The sequence below is a fragment of the Papilio machaon genome, chromosome 11 (genome assembly GCF_912999745.1).
Source record: "Papilio machaon chromosome 11, ilPapMach1.1, whole genome shotgun sequence".
NCBI lineage: Eukaryota > Metazoa > Arthropoda > Insecta > Lepidoptera > Papilionidae > Papilio > Papilio machaon.
The window spans coordinates 8005404-8020267 of NC_059996.1; the positions used below are offsets into that span (position 1 = coordinate 8005404).

The window sequence follows — 14864 nt, forward strand, 5'->3', positions numbered from 1 at the left end:
AAATATTAAAAATTAACTAACAAATAAAGTTAATTAAATTTTTTAAATATTCAATTTTGTTATTCAAAATATTCGTAACTCAGCGGCGTAGCACCCGCGCGTCTACGCTCGCTCGTTCTGAAACGTTTATGAGGTCTACGACGTAGCTTACCTATATATTTATTGTGCGGTGTCTGAAAGAGGCTGCTTTGGAAAGAATTTTACACCACACGATATAAGAAGCTTTTAAAAAGATTTACTGACCAACTAGAAAGTAGAAACAACAACACAACATGGCCGTAACAAAGAGGGATACACAAAAACCACAGACTTCTATTTGGCGTAGTCCTGGCTCAGGTTAAGAGGAAACTGGAGTTCAAAAGGTTTGTAATGTTAGCCACATAGAAGTGACACAATAATAAGCAATAGTATAGGTTGAACCAATTCAGTGAACGAGGAAATGGTGGGACCAATTTCAGTCACTTCCTTAACATAATGTGTTTTTAAATTTTGAAATGTTCGATTGTCGTTTGCTGAATTAATATAATAAGTAAGTAAATCTGTTGTTATAAAAGTCCTCACGCTCTCTATCAATGGTTGTATAGCTTGCGCATGCGCTGTACACCCCCGACCGCTATACGACTCATCAATGGGGCGGCCATCTTGTTGACGTCAAACAGATGGCGCCCTTTATGCAATGTTTGTTTTCATTTCGGCATTCTCAAAATATAATCTACTTAAAACTAATACCTAAGTAAACTTATTAATTAGACGTATTTGTTTCTGGATATAATTTTATTGTTATAATTTAATTCATACGAAAATGGATAATCGATTTAAGTAAGAGAATTAAAATTTGAATAAAGGGTTCACTATCATGGACATCATTGCATGGATCTATTAATAATTTAAGCGTTATGAGAATCGATGGACGTATATATTTGCTTTTAGCCTTAAAAATATTTTTAAATAATTTGTGATTAAATTAATGAATATTGAAGACTAATGCAAGTGATGATCTGGTCAAGGTTGCGGGAGTATCCTGGATGCGGGTTGCACAGGACCGATCATCGTGGCGTTCTTTAGGGGAGGCCTATGCCCAGCAGTGGGCGTAACGAGGCTGAATTGATGATGCAAGTGATTACTTGTCAATGGGAAAACTCGAATTTAAATCCAACATTCCTTCCGCATACATTTTCTAAATGAAATGTAACAACATAGGTAGCTCAAATTAATCTGGTCACATCTATATATATAAAAGAAAGTCGTGTTAGTTACACTATTTATAACTCAAGAACGGCTGAATCGATTTGAATGAAAATTGGTGGACAGGTAGCTTAGAACCAGGAAACGGACATAGGATAATTTTTACCCCGTTTTCAATTTTTTTTCCGCGCGGACGGAGTCGCGGGTAAAAGCTAGTTTCTAATATTTTATTTATAATCATTTCATACATAAGTTCTATCTATTGTCGATAAAAAAGGAAAAATGTTATAAAAAAAGTTCTTGCAAATTAATTTGAGAACGGTATAAAAGAGAGGCATTCAATTTGCCTCACGTCAAAGCACAACTCGCTGTACTATATAGGAATGACGATTAATTAAATTCCTATAACTATGACGTCACAAACTAAAATGTCACCACTGTCAGACTGAACAAGGTTAGATTTTTTATATTTTATTAACAAGCTAGGATTCGTTTTCATTTATATATGTCATTCGCATCAAATATTAAAAGATAAATTTAATAATAATCTTGCAATCCTAGCCATTATTATTACCGCGAAAATGAATCTAACTTGATTTTGTGGAGCGTGTTCTTTAAATGTTAAAATTATATTGTAGGATTTAAAATTAAACTAATACACGGATTTAATATAAATTAATACACGAATTTAAAATAAATCAATAATAAGCAATGAAAATCTACAATATTAATCCTTTCCTTCAAATCCGTCGTGATTGTTTCACATAGAATTTTCAATAGTAAAAATAAATCAACAAAATGGAGCACAACCTATTCGTTTGTTCAAATTATTTGCACACGAAGCGCAAGCAAAGCTAATAAAATTCTTCTATTCGTTAAATACTATTTATAGTCAAAGTTATTAATTCGCTTCCCACTGTGACCTACAATTAAACACGTATGTTGCTATCACAAAATTCAGATGAAATTTCATCAGGTGGGTAGGAAATTAACGTCTTCGCCTATGTAAATTATCATGTAACATTTTTTTCTTTAACTTATTCCGTTTATGTTCTTTTAAGATAACGTTGAGATATATTATTTTACTTCTGAAATTAGATTTGCTTCGTCGTGATTCGAATACAGAACTCGCCATATGACAGGCCATACTTTAACCATTTAATTATTATTAGCCCATTATTTGTTACCGACAAATATCGAATATTCATATAACTTTATTATAAAAAAAAATACAGTGGAATTGATAACCTCCTTTTTGAAGTCGGCTAAAAATATACGGTATTTCAAAATAATTCAAGTCGATTCTGAATTTTAAAACAATTTAATTTTAATTACTTTAAATTTTTACAAAAGTCTATAAAATAACAGAATAATTTTAATGAAAGCTGGCCATTATAATATGTCATAGAAATTTTTAAACATACACACAATCAATCATACGTCTCTTTCACGCAAGTAATAGTGAACTACAACAGACAGAGACAGCATACGACACTTGACACCCTCTTGAACTGTGTAGCAGACTACTATAATGTAAGGGTCGCAAAATCCTTTCCCGCGCTTGCGCGAATCAATAAAATTCTTTGTACTATGTACTGAAATCCCTACTAACATATAAAATACACCACATCCATTGCGTATTTTACTGCGAAGATTGTTAAAGCTTCGGTGTTAAGCAGGTAGTGAATTGCGAAGTAATCGAATATTCCTGATTAAAAACATTGTTTGGTCTGTCTGTGGTAGAGGTTCGCGTCTGCGCTCTTCATCCCTGTACCAATTTCTGTGCAAGTGTAACTCGAAACTGTTGTAAAGTGCTGTGTTTTTGTATAAAAAATCGTTTAAAAATACATGTGAGTATAATAGCACTATCAAAATAATTAATTAAATAATTAATAACACTAAAAACCTAATTGAGATTTGACAATAGCGGAAAATTAGCATAAGCTACTTTTTTGTTTTAATTGCTCTATCTTTCCATTAAATGTATATTGAAAATTACGTCAACAACCATTAATAAATAAAATATTAGATTCATCATTATTATTTTAATAGTTATCATTATTTATAATGATGTTTAAACAAAACTTACAATATTTTTTATTGCGCTTTGATTGTACGAAAAGTATTAGTTAAATACATTTTTGCTTTGTTAACTTCATTGAAATATTTATAAATACCGTCCAAGCTACAATACAAGCTACGAGTATAACAATATGGACTATTGTCCCTTTTTTGATTAATTTCATATATCTTTGCAGTAGTATGGCTTGTGGGTCTGAATGTCTGTCGGTGGGTCCGCCGCCGGACAGCATCCTACGCATGCCGCCTCCTCCGTTGCCGGCCTTCCTGGCCAGCGCCAGCGCCGCCAACCTGACGCCACCGTGCAAGGCCGCGCGCTGTCCTCCTCATCTCAACAACGAGGTCAACGCGCTCTTCCCCGGGGTCGAGTACCATGAGCTGCCGAGACATGGTCAGGGTCTATGTTGACCAAATAGATGGATATTGACATGACACGACAATTAACGTGCATTGGCATGAGACATAAGGTCAACACGTATTAGTCCACTTCTCCTTCACCTGGCATGTGGCACCGCCTGATTCTTCGCGCAATCGAAATTGACTTACAAATTATCTCTGAACGTACGCCGTACCGCGGTGATCGCGAGAAGTTTAGTAATGCATGTTAACCTTTAAGCTTCAAAACGTTTTAGCAATCATTCCGTACTTTGGTATTCAGTGTATATAGTCACACATGTCTCATCTCATGTTTTTGTGCACGGGTTGTACCAATAGCTATAATTAAACCTAAGTTTCGAGATTCCAAAGTTAGAATGATAAGTAACAGCCGTGTGTGATCGCAGAGCCTGCGGGTTACGACGACACGTGGTTCCTGGTGCTGATCACATGCTGCATCGCCGTCCTCTGCATCGCCGCTCTGCTCGCGCTCTTCCTGCTCAAGTGCAGAGAGTACGTAACTTATTTATATTTCTACCACCGTTCCATCTTTACACATTTCCTTTTTACAGACATCTATTCATTTGTTGATCTCTCAGAGCACGTGGCGGTTGTAAGAGCGGCACGGGCAAGGCCAGCGGCTCCAATGCGCTGTACGGCAGCGCCGCCCTGGACTCCCGCGTCCTCTGGGCGGCGCTCACTCCGCGCGGCACGCGACACTTCGTCGCCGACACCTACCCTCACGACGAGACCGAAGACCATCACTACGAGTGTGTCGAGCCCCCGCTATACAAACTGGGACCTCCAGACGATCTCGCCATCACTAGACACTTCAACGTCGAATACGAAGACCCGGCACCTCTCATCGAAAGCTACTCCGATAGAACAGAGGAGTACTTCAGGAACGGAATGGATACACTGCGTAGAACTAGACCACTGGTCTCCTCGCCTACCAGGATCGAAAGACCCAACCTTCCTCCTTTGAACCTCCAGCCGAGAACCCTCCGCCGGGCGCCGCACTCGAGGCGCGTCAGTGACGCCAACAATTCGGAGAAGTCGGCCATCTGAAGCGAGGGAGGCGCGGTCTTCTCCGTCGCCGATACAACAGATATAGATTACGAGTGGCAGTCTATCGCAGACTCCAACGTAGACCGCCTCGTGTGAGAATATAACACTTCTCAACACTTCAAATCAAAAACTTTTCAATTTAGTGAACCCATATTCGTGTTTTAGCAATTTTCACAAGATGTTTTAATGCTTCGGATAAATAACATAATTGCACAGATAATGTCTAGATGTTAATACTTAAAAATTTATGTTTTTAAAGCTATAACATGTAGTTATAGACTATTTAATAAAACCAACGTAACGTATTAATTAAGGTTTAACTAGAGATTACTTTAGTAATCAGATTAGAAAGCGGAAAGTTATTTTAAAATATAAGTTTTTCTATTTCTGTTACAAAAAATAACCGTACATTAATCTAGATTTAGTCTAACACTCATATTAAATAATATTAACCAAACCATATCAGAAGAAACGTATTAATGTTTATATGATGTAATAATAAAGCAAAATGACAATATGAATGATTTCCGTTTATATAAGTAAAAAATATTGTAGTGCAAATAAAAAAATAATTATAAGTAAATGTAAATACAAAATAAATAAGCTTCGTAAAATGCTAGTAAACAGATAGTATGAAAAAGTTATGCTTTGAAATTTTGTGTCACTTGTTCGTAATATCGGAGAATAAATTTTGTAGTACTTTGTAAAATATTCTTTTGGATAAGTATAATTATGATAAATAAATTAGTATAATTACTTTTAAAATAATTTTCTATTCATATAATAAAGGATTGATACACCACTGCAAACAATATTGTTTTTTTTTTGTTTATGAGCATCATATAACATCTTATCTATATATATAAAAGAAAGTCGTGTTAGTTACACTATTTATAACTCAAGAACGGCTAAATCGATTTGACTGAAAATTGGTGGGCAGGTAGCTTAGAACCAGGAAACGGACATAGGATAATTTTTACCCCGTTTTCTATTTCTTATTCCGCGCGGACGCAGTCGCGGGTAAAAGCTAGTCATATATATAAAATAAAGTCGTGTTAGTTACACTATTTATAACTCAAGAACGGCTGAATCGATTTGACTGAAAATTGGTGGGCAGGTAGCTTAGAACCAGGAAACGGACATAGGATAATTTTTACCCCGTTTTCTATTTTTTATTCCGCGCGGACGGAGTCGCGGGTAAAAGCTAGTTTATAATAGATGGTATGAAGTCTTTTTTTAGCCGACTTCTTATTATTCAGAGCTAAAAAATCAAAAGTTGAATTGTTCGACACAAATAAAAGAAATCTGTAAAAAAATTTTAGACCGAACCAAAAACTACCTTCAAAAGCTTTTTTTATTTTATACACTCTTTGTTCCAAAAATCCAAAGACAACAAGCTTCACAAAATGATTCGGATTCGTCAGTGTCAGTCACATTGCCAAGTGTCAACGTCATATTACAATTTTGACAAAAACGTTAAGCGCGTTTTGTTTATTCTTGTTTGTATTTGGGTTAGATTAGTTCATACTAAATAAGAAGTAGTTTAAGCGGTGGTATTTGTGATATGCAAAACTAATTTATAGCAAAAAAATGGCTGACGATGTTATAAAGCACTCTGTACATACACTTGTGTTCAGATCATTGAAAAGATCGCATGATATGTTCTTGTCCAACCAAAGTTTATTGCCGCCAATCGATGAAAAAGCGTAAGTACTAATTATTAAGATGAACACAAATTTAAAGTTTAAATAAGGTACGGCGGTTTTTAACGGTTATAAAAGTTGTTGTCTAGATCTCTAACGGGTTGCTTACAGACTTAGCTTTATGTGCTATTTAGGTATTAAGCCTAAAGATGTTAGGCCAGTTTTTTCTGCTAGCCTGATACCTTATAAGCTAATATGTAGTGGTTTAATGATTGTCACTATGGGTAGCCTTTTTTGCTGGTGTGATGATTGTAACCACTTACTTGCTAGTCAAGAAGTTCTACGATTTAATGTTTCTTATATGTTCTTTAATGTTTCTTATACTTCATATACTCAATCAATATAACATTTAATTATTAATTCTTTTTAAATATCATTGTAGAGAGAAAATTTTGAAAAATGTAAAAGCTCGAGACAGCTATGGTCAGGTGATGTCTGCAGTGGAGCAGGCACAAGCAGTCAAACAACAGCAAATCCTCAGCCGACCTGAAACACCACATGACACAGGTACTTTTGACAGGAAAACTTTCAGAATGTCTGATATAACTTATGTATTAAGTTAAATTGTCAATAACATTTTTCTTTGATCATTCAGAAATGGCAGAATCCGCAGCACTAGGTTCAGATGGTGCCATGTTACCATACAATCCAGGCTCAATGTCAGCCCCAGCAGCTCCCGGTTCTCAAGGGCTCCTGGGGACTGGTGCTGCTGCAGTTGTACCTCGTAGACCACCCACAGTACCCAAACCAAAGTGGCATGCACCATGGAAGCTGTTCAGGGTGATATCGGGACATTTGGGCTGGGTGAGGTGTGTTGCAGTTGAGCCTGGCAATGAATGGTTTGCTACCGGTGTGTATTATTTATTTAACTTTTATTGGTCTTATCAAATGTACAAAAAAATGTCTAAAATTAGTTTATCTAAAAGTCTATCTAGTTTGTCTAACTAGGGAATCGAGCAAGGGCAATATATTGAATAAGTCCTGTAAAAAAATACACACAAAGTTGGTTTTATTTGATTTCAGTTTTCTAGTAAATAACTTATCAAGAAAAATTATTATGAGTTCTCTCAAGCAATAAAATTCTTTTCTAAGGTTGTTAGGTTTTGTTGTTGTTTGTTTTGAAGAAATTCAATGATATGTGTGAAGTCAACTCGCACTGGGCCAGCGTGGTTGACTATGGCCTAGTCACTCTTAACTTAGGGTAGGCTCCGCGCCCCTCAGTCAGGACGTATAGCGAGCTGATGATGATAAAGATTGTTAATATTTATGTGCTTTTTTATTGCTGTTTAAATTTAAGTTATTAGCTTACAAAATAAGTCATTAAAGTATTAAACTTTTATTCCAGGTGCTGCAGACAGAGTTATAAAGATTTGGGATTTAGCGACTGGCAAATTGAAAGTCTCTCTCACAGGACATGTTAGTACAGTAAGAGGTTAGTTGTAATTTCATTATAATTGGTCAAGATACAAAATACGATAATAGTAAATTAAAATACAGTTGAACCAGGATAAGCAAGAATCAAAGAGACCAAGATTTTTTATTTCTCTCTAATACGAGTTTATTGCTTATGCAGGTTGTCCATCTTTTTTAGTTTCTCACATATCCAGGTTCGTTTTTACGTATGAAATACAATGTTTATGTATGCAGGTCTGGAAGTATCACCGAGACATCCTTACCTGTTCAGTTGTGGTGAGGACAGACAGGTTAAATGCTGGGACTTGGAGTATAACAAGGTAAGAACATTTTTACTATCCGTCTTAATTAATAATGTGAAATGATAAATAAGAATGTAAAAATGTTTATTAACAATATTTTCACTGTCTGCAGTATCTTTTAGTTTGGTTGAACAAATTCATCAGTTTTGTTCATTTATAGCAGTGATTGTCAAACTTATTTCTTTCACCGCCCCCTTTGAAAATCAGTTATATTTCAGAGCCCCCTATCTTTTATTCAGCCCTAAAACTTAAAAACCACAATTTCATTACTTTAATTAATTTCAATGCCCCCCATTTTTTGGGCCCCTTGTTGTTCTCTCCTAGGTTTCAAACGCCCCCAAGGGGGCGTTATCGCCTACTTTGGGAAACACTGATTTATAGTCTCATTTGCTCAAAGTTTGGGGTTCTTAATAAATAACAATATATATATCAAGATGTGACATATGAAGGTGATCCGGCACTACCACGGACACCTTTCAGCAGTGTACGCTCTGGGACTTCACCCCACGATCGACGTTCTGGTGTCTGCGGGCCGCGATGCTACTGCTCGCGTGTGGGATGTACGTACAAAGGCCAACGTGCACACTCTCACCGGACACACGGATACTGTAGCAGCGCTCGCCTGCCAGTCCGCTGAGCCACAGGTACAATTAGCGCTGCAATTTTAGTATTGAAGGAAATTTTTAAAAGATAACCATGCCTTCTTTAAGGGTAAAGGTACTCCATAAAACCTCCTTGGTCGACCCTTACATGCAAGTACTTTTTGGTGATTTTTTTACAGCCGGAGGCCATTGACATGCACAATTTTATTTGAAAGGAATATTTTCTATCACCATCAGTTTTCAAATCGAAATTATATACAATTCATCATCATCAGCTCACTATACGTCCCCACTGAGGGGCTCGGAGCCTACCCCAAGTTAGGGGTGACTAGGCCATAGTCAACCACGCTGGTCAAGTGCGGGTTGACTTCACACATATCATTGAATTTCTTCTCAGATATGTGCAGGTTGCATCACGATGTTTTCCTTCACAGTAAGAACGTCGGATAAATGTACATATGTAAATCGAGAATCGAAAAACATATTGGTACATGGCGGGATTCGAACCCAGGACCTGCAGATTACAAGTCAAGTGCTTAACACCTGAGCCACCGACACTCTCTACATTACTATACTATATACAATTAACAATGTAATATTTTTTTAATAGATAATAACAGGTTCTCATGACTCCACTATTCGTCTATGGGACCTGGCAGCGGGTAAATCAATGTGCACTCTCACAAATCATAAGAAATCAGTACGTTCTGTAGTCATACATCCGACGCAGTACACATTTGCGTCAGCATCACCGGATAATATAAAGCAATGGAAATGTCCGGAAGGCAAGTTCATACAGAACCTCTCCGGACATAATGCGATAGTGAACTGTATGGCAGTGAACTCTGAAGGTGTGCTCGTCAGCGGTGGAGATAACGGCACCATGTTCCTTTGGGACTGGAGGACAGGGTACAACTTCCAACGTTTACAGGTCAGTGTTGTGATGTATATTTGTATGATAAAATGAATTATGAGACATATTATCACCCATTTCTCTTCAAAAAAAAAACTTGAGAGGTGTCAAGGGACACCCGGATGGAACGAAGTTACTTTCAATTAATTAGTGAAGGAACCAATGTTTATTCTATGCATAAAAAACTTAAGTGTTCACAAGAAGTACATTTAATTTCTATGAATTTTCGTTATATATTGTCACGTCGTTGCCATGGTGAAGTAGCGCTCATTCCTCGTTAACATACTTACTACAGCAAAAAGTGTCGTGACAACTTTTCGTAAGAATTTTTTCCGTCTAGCCCCCTTTCACAACGCGCGATAAGGAACTTCGTTCCAAAACCAAATACATACATACAAATATGTTTTTTAGATAGTGGTTACATATAAAAGATAGCTGGCTTATATATTGCTTTGTAAATTATCAAAACATTGTCAAAACTGTGAAATTATTTGATTTTTTTTCTTTTAATCATATCCAAAACGTTTAAAACATCAACATTAATCATACTAATATTATAAATGCGAATGTTCAGATGGATGGATGTTTGTTAGTTAGAAGGTATCTCCGGAACGGTTTAACGGATCTTGATGAAATTTGGCACAGATGTAGAACATAGTCTAGAACACATAGGCTACTTATTATGTATTTTTTAATGCCGCACGGACGGAGTCGCGGGCGACAGCTAGTTGATTAATAAATATGATAGTTTATTATACACTTGAATTCATCATGTAACAGGCGCCGGTACAACCTGGCTCAATGGACTCTGAGGCGGGCATATTCTCTATGACATTTGACCAGTCGGGCTCCAGACTTATCACAACTGAAGCAGACAAGACCATCAAGATATACAAGGAGGACGACACCGCCTCGGAAGAGACACATCCCGTTAACTGGAGACCGGAGATATTGAAGAGAAGAAAGTTCTAATAACTAATAAAATATTTTTTGACGTAAATTGTTTTTTTCTTTAGTTTTGACCTCATATAAAAATACTTTTGAATTAATTGAATATTACTGACGAAGTTAGCACTGTCCAAAAAATTTTCTTGTGCAAAACATGATTTTACTTTTTGAAAAAAAAAAAGATGGATACCCATATAATAATTAACTTTTTTATGCTTAAAATGATGAATAACCGTTTATTTTTGCGAACACTGACTAGATATAAATAAAATATCATTTTAGTTTCGTTAAATACGTTTATTTTTTATAAATTCCAAAATGACAAGCAAACATACGAAAATATTACAAAGTTACAGCTGTGTTAAAATATTACATCTGTCAATTTTTTGGAATGTTAAATGTAATTTTTAAATGCAAACATGATTAGACGAACTTATAATATATTTAAATAAAAAATTTTTCATTCAAAACTTAATATAAAACAAATTTAAACACAATTTTTTCATCATCAATAAAAAGTAGTACAAAAGCTTATCCATTTACATTTGACAAATATCAAAATATAATTTTTTATTATAATTTATGATTATCACCTTATAAAAAAGATTTGATCAAATCATTTTGTAACTTTTTAATTACTAATTTTACACATTTTTTTTTTACATTTAAATCCGAAGACCAAAATCTAAAAACTAATAAATGCCATTAATGTTGAGTATTTTTTTTTTCAAAATTAGTAATAAAATAGCAAAATTGAAAATTCACAAATACTTTCGATGCTTCAGTCTTTGATATAAAATGAAATTTTAACAACATTTGACCAAATCTGACATCCATTCTCGCACCCACTTCTTTAGCTCATATATAAAAGCCTACATATTCAGTCTGCCAGCAAACATATAAGTGTTACAATGAGTTTTTATTGTAACAAAAACATCTATTTATTTCAAAGATAATACGAGGGATGTTTTAGTTTTTTTTTATAATGGAAACTATTATAATTTCAACACAAAATCAGTATTACTAATGTATCCATACATTCGTACATACAAATTAAATACAATTAATGATGCATGTTAAATGTAGTTATATTGCACCTAAAAATATACCAAACAAGTACACTTGAATCTGATTAAGCGAGAATCTAAGGCAGTGATTGTCAAACTTATTTCTTTCACCGCCCCCTTTGAAAATCTATTATATGTTAGAGCCCCCTAATTTTTATTCAGCCCTAAAACTTAAAAACCACAATTTCATTACTTTAATTAATTTTAATGTCCCCCATTTTTTGGGCCCCTTATCGCCCCCTCCTAGGTTTCAAACGCCCCCAAGGGGACGTTATCGCCCACTTTGGGAAACACTGATCTAAGGGACAGCTATGATTTTCTCTCTCATAGAGGTTTCCCTCTAACTCAAGTTTCTCGCTTGTCCATGTTCAAATTTTATTTGAGATTTAAGCATAAAATCTATATGACTGATTAGTTCTAAGCAAATTAAAGCATCAGCGATATAGTTGTATAAATGTAGGGCAAATAAACTTATATTTCGTCCTCCAGATCATATTTTTCTTCGGGGAAGTCCCCAACAGTTACATAGACTGGTTTCACGAAACCACCATAATTTGGTGGACATGTGAAGTATCTCTTGCCGTTTACTCTGGAATTATACAATTAAGTTTATTTTTATTGAGTCAACCATTGCTTGTCAGGATAAGTTTTTAGAACATTTAAACGACAAGTTTTATTTCATTGTATGACATCAAACCATATAAAGATGACCTATTTTTAAAGTTTTTAATTAATTTGAAAGTTGCTTTTTTTGTGGTATTGACTATCATTTTTTTTTTTTGTTATAAACGAAGCTAATACAAAGATAACACTCACTCTCCGTCGTTCTTGCCGAGCGGCTCATCATATTGCACACCAATCCAGAATCCGCGCGCCCCCTCCAGCGGTCCGTTGTAGCGCACAGTGGCGCGGCGCGCGGGCTGCCGGGGCGCGCGCACCTCGCACCGTGTGCCCACCAGCACCTTGCTCGCCAGACTGACATACACACCTTTATGTCACTCAACTATAGTATATGTAACCATCTCGTTTTGTGTGCCAACACTCATTTCCCACAAACTTATTAAACTAAACAGTAGTCTTCAAATTTGTAAAAAAATTTGATCACCTTACCTTCTACATTCAAATATATAAATACCTTAATATTTCCTGAATTAATTGACTCTTTAATTGTACTAAAAATTCTTCATTTTACAAATCAATTTTAAACCAAATGTTAATTACATAGTTACAACCAATAACATAGTTAATTATTATTATTATATATAATAATAGCTTTTACCCGCGACTCCGTCCGTGCGGAATAAAAAATAAAAAACGGGGAAAAAATTATCCTATGTCCGTTTCCTGGTTCTAAGCTACCTGCCCACCAATTTTCAGTCAAATCGATTCAGCCGTTCTTGAGTTATAAATAGTGTAACTAACACGACTTTCTTTTATATATATAGATTTTCAACATACTTAGCCTCCTCTTCTAATTCTTTCTGCTGTTGCTCCTTTAGTTTGCTCATCTCCTCCTCATTGTACTTGCCCAGTTTGTTACGCTGCAGGAACGAGCGCAGCGTGTCTCCCTTCTTTTCATAGTCCTCTTCAGATAGTTGAAACCTAAAAATAAATAAATCGACATAAGCCAAAGCTTAATTAAGACTATATTTTGTTTCTACAAAAATATTGTAGAGTTTGGCTGTATTTATATTATTGCCTTCTTTATTTTATCGCAAAATATAAAAAAAAAACTATTTTTAAGTGGCTTAAAACAATTTGGAAGAGTTTGCTTCAGTTTGTAGATTTTTAAACATACTTATATTACTTAAATATATATTCAAATATACTTCACATTACCCACCCACGCAATCTGTGACCACCTACGGTACAAGGAAGAAAGTTGTACCACAGGATTGCGTGTATAACATTGATTACAACGAAGGCAAATTTCTTTTGAAAAAGAAGAAGCCAACATAGAAATCTTGTCCTGGGGGCTAGCAGTGTTAAAACTAGCACAGAAAAGATAAGTACCCTTCTAAGAATTCACTCTCAAATCTTTACTTTTTACAAACCTTTCACCGCTATCATTGGCTGCAAAATCTTTGACCATTGTGAAGTTGTCAATGACATGGATCCTGGCACCATCATCGATGGGGTAGGACCCAAGGAGAGCTTTGTCATTGTCAATGTCACACACAAAGTTGTTTTTGTTGTCAAACACCTTTAGCTTCATGGTAGCTGCTGATCCTCCAGTAACCAGCTCTAGTTTTGTCTGTAGAAAAGAGAATTATGTTATTTGATTATAATAAAAACACACACAACAAATTTATGTAATAATAATACAAGCTTAATTTCTGTTGATGTACAATATTTTATTGTTTATGATGTAAATTGAACTTTTTTTTGAGTCAACTAGCAGTTAATCCTGACATCCTCCAAATGGAATTAAATGTTAACTATGCAGCCAGACAAACAGATAAAAAATTTTAAAAGTTGGTTTGTTATAGTAATGGAATATGTTATGTGCATGAAATATGAAAATTTTATATTGAAATTACATATAGACACTCCAATTAGATTTGTCTGCGTAGATTTGGTCAGCGGTATGAAAGAGTTCATTTATATTTTAGAGTATATTTCAGTAGGCAATGCACCAAAGGAGAAAAGGATGGAAGGAAAAGGGCCAATAGCCAAATTGCGCAGTTACAAGTTGTCGGTGTGGAATTTATTTATTTACCTATTCTATTAAATAGATTCTAATAAATAATATTATTTTATTCGTATCGTATCGATTCTAAATATATTTTTAACTTAAATTGTTCAAATCTAGTACTACGTACTTACGCTTGTTTTACCGTTTACTACGCAAAACGGAAAATGAAAAACTGAATACCTAAAATATTTCTACTCTTAATGTTTTAAATAAAACTTTTTTCGTTTTATCTATTAATTAAATAACAAAAGTATGATATGAATCATACTAACCTTAAACTCAAGCACGGAAATTTCTTTCTTGAACCGTCTTTCAATCGGCGGCCCATCTTCGCTATCAGACGTTGTGATGTGAACATTTACGTAGTCCTGCGTTATAACCTTTATTACTTCCATTTGTACAGAGTTTAAAAATATTAATTGATAAACAAAGAAAATTCCTTCTCCGCAATACAATTTATGTGTCAAATGTCAACAAATTGAATCTGCTGTCAGCTGTCAACCATCTGCCGTCA

General features: G+C 35.0%; 3 protein-coding genes across 3 annotated transcripts; 2 read left to right on the top strand and 1 right to left on the bottom strand.

Annotated features, from left to right (window-relative positions):
• Window positions 1-2962: 2962 nt before the first annotated feature.
• Window positions 2963-4916, top strand: LOC106709713. Its single transcript, XM_014501565.2, has 4 exons — window positions 2963-3035; window positions 3444-3655; window positions 4047-4152; window positions 4239-4916. The coding sequence occupies exons 2-4, from the start codon at window positions 3448-3450 to the stop codon at window positions 4705-4707; spliced, it is 783 nt and encodes a 260-aa protein (XP_014357051.2). The 5' UTR covers window positions 2963-3035; window positions 3444-3447; the 3' UTR covers window positions 4708-4916.
• A 1243-nt stretch (window positions 4917-6159) lies between these two features.
• On the top strand, window positions 6160-10643 carry LOC106707284 (pleiotropic regulator 1). The gene is made up of 8 exons (XM_045679948.1): window positions 6160-6413; window positions 6793-6917; window positions 7006-7260; window positions 7756-7842; window positions 8058-8143; window positions 8575-8769; window positions 9338-9658; window positions 10421-10643. The coding sequence occupies exons 1-8, from the start codon at window positions 6298-6300 to the stop codon at window positions 10610-10612; spliced, it is 1377 nt and encodes a 458-aa protein (XP_045535904.1). The 5' UTR covers window positions 6160-6297; the 3' UTR covers window positions 10613-10643.
• Window positions 10644-11893: 1250 nt separating this feature from the next.
• On the bottom strand, window positions 11894-14840 carry LOC106709706 (tubulin-folding cofactor B). The gene is made up of 5 exons (XM_014501559.2): window positions 14623-14840; window positions 13710-13909; window positions 13114-13257; window positions 12472-12630; window positions 11894-12244 (listed from the first exon to the last, which is right to left on the bottom strand). The coding sequence occupies exons 1-5, from the start codon at window positions 14743-14745 to the stop codon at window positions 12127-12129; spliced, it is 744 nt and encodes a 247-aa protein (XP_014357045.1). The 5' UTR covers window positions 14746-14840; the 3' UTR covers window positions 11894-12126.
• Window positions 14841-14864: the final 24 nt, after the last annotated feature.

Coding starts and splice junctions, on each gene's coding strand:
- LOC106709713 (XM_014501565.2), top strand. CDS start 3,448: ATGGCTTGTGGGTCTGAATGTCTGTCGGTGGGTCCGCCGCCGGACAGC. Junction 3,656..4,046: donor CCATGAGCTGCCGAGACATG/GTCAGGGTCTAT, acceptor GTGTGATCGCAG/AGCCTGCGGGTTACGACGAC. Junction 4,153..4,238: donor TTCCTGCTCAAGTGCAGAGA/GTACGTAACTTA, acceptor TTGATCTCTCAG/AGCACGTGGCGGTTGTAAGA.
- LOC106707284 (XM_045679948.1), top strand. CDS start 6,298: ATGGCTGACGATGTTATAAAGCACTCTGTACATACACTTGTGTTCAGA. Junction 6,414..6,792: donor CCGCCAATCGATGAAAAAGC/GTAAGTACTAAT, acceptor ATATCATTGTAG/AGAGAAAATTTTGAAAAATG. Junction 9,659..10,420: donor ACAACTTCCAACGTTTACAG/GTCAGTGTTGTG, acceptor ATCATGTAACAG/GCGCCGGTACAACCTGGCTC.
- LOC106709706 (XM_014501559.2), bottom strand. CDS start 14,745: ATGGAAGTAATAAAGGTTATAACGCAGGACTACGTAAATGTTCACATC. Junction 13,910..14,622: donor TTTCCGTGCTTGAGTTTAAG/GTTAGTATGATT, acceptor TCTTTTCTACAG/ACAAAACTAGAGCTGGTTAC. Junction 13,258..13,709: donor GCCAATGATAGCGGTGAAAG/GTTTGTAAAAAG, acceptor ATTTATTTTTAG/GTTTCAACTATCTGAAGAGG.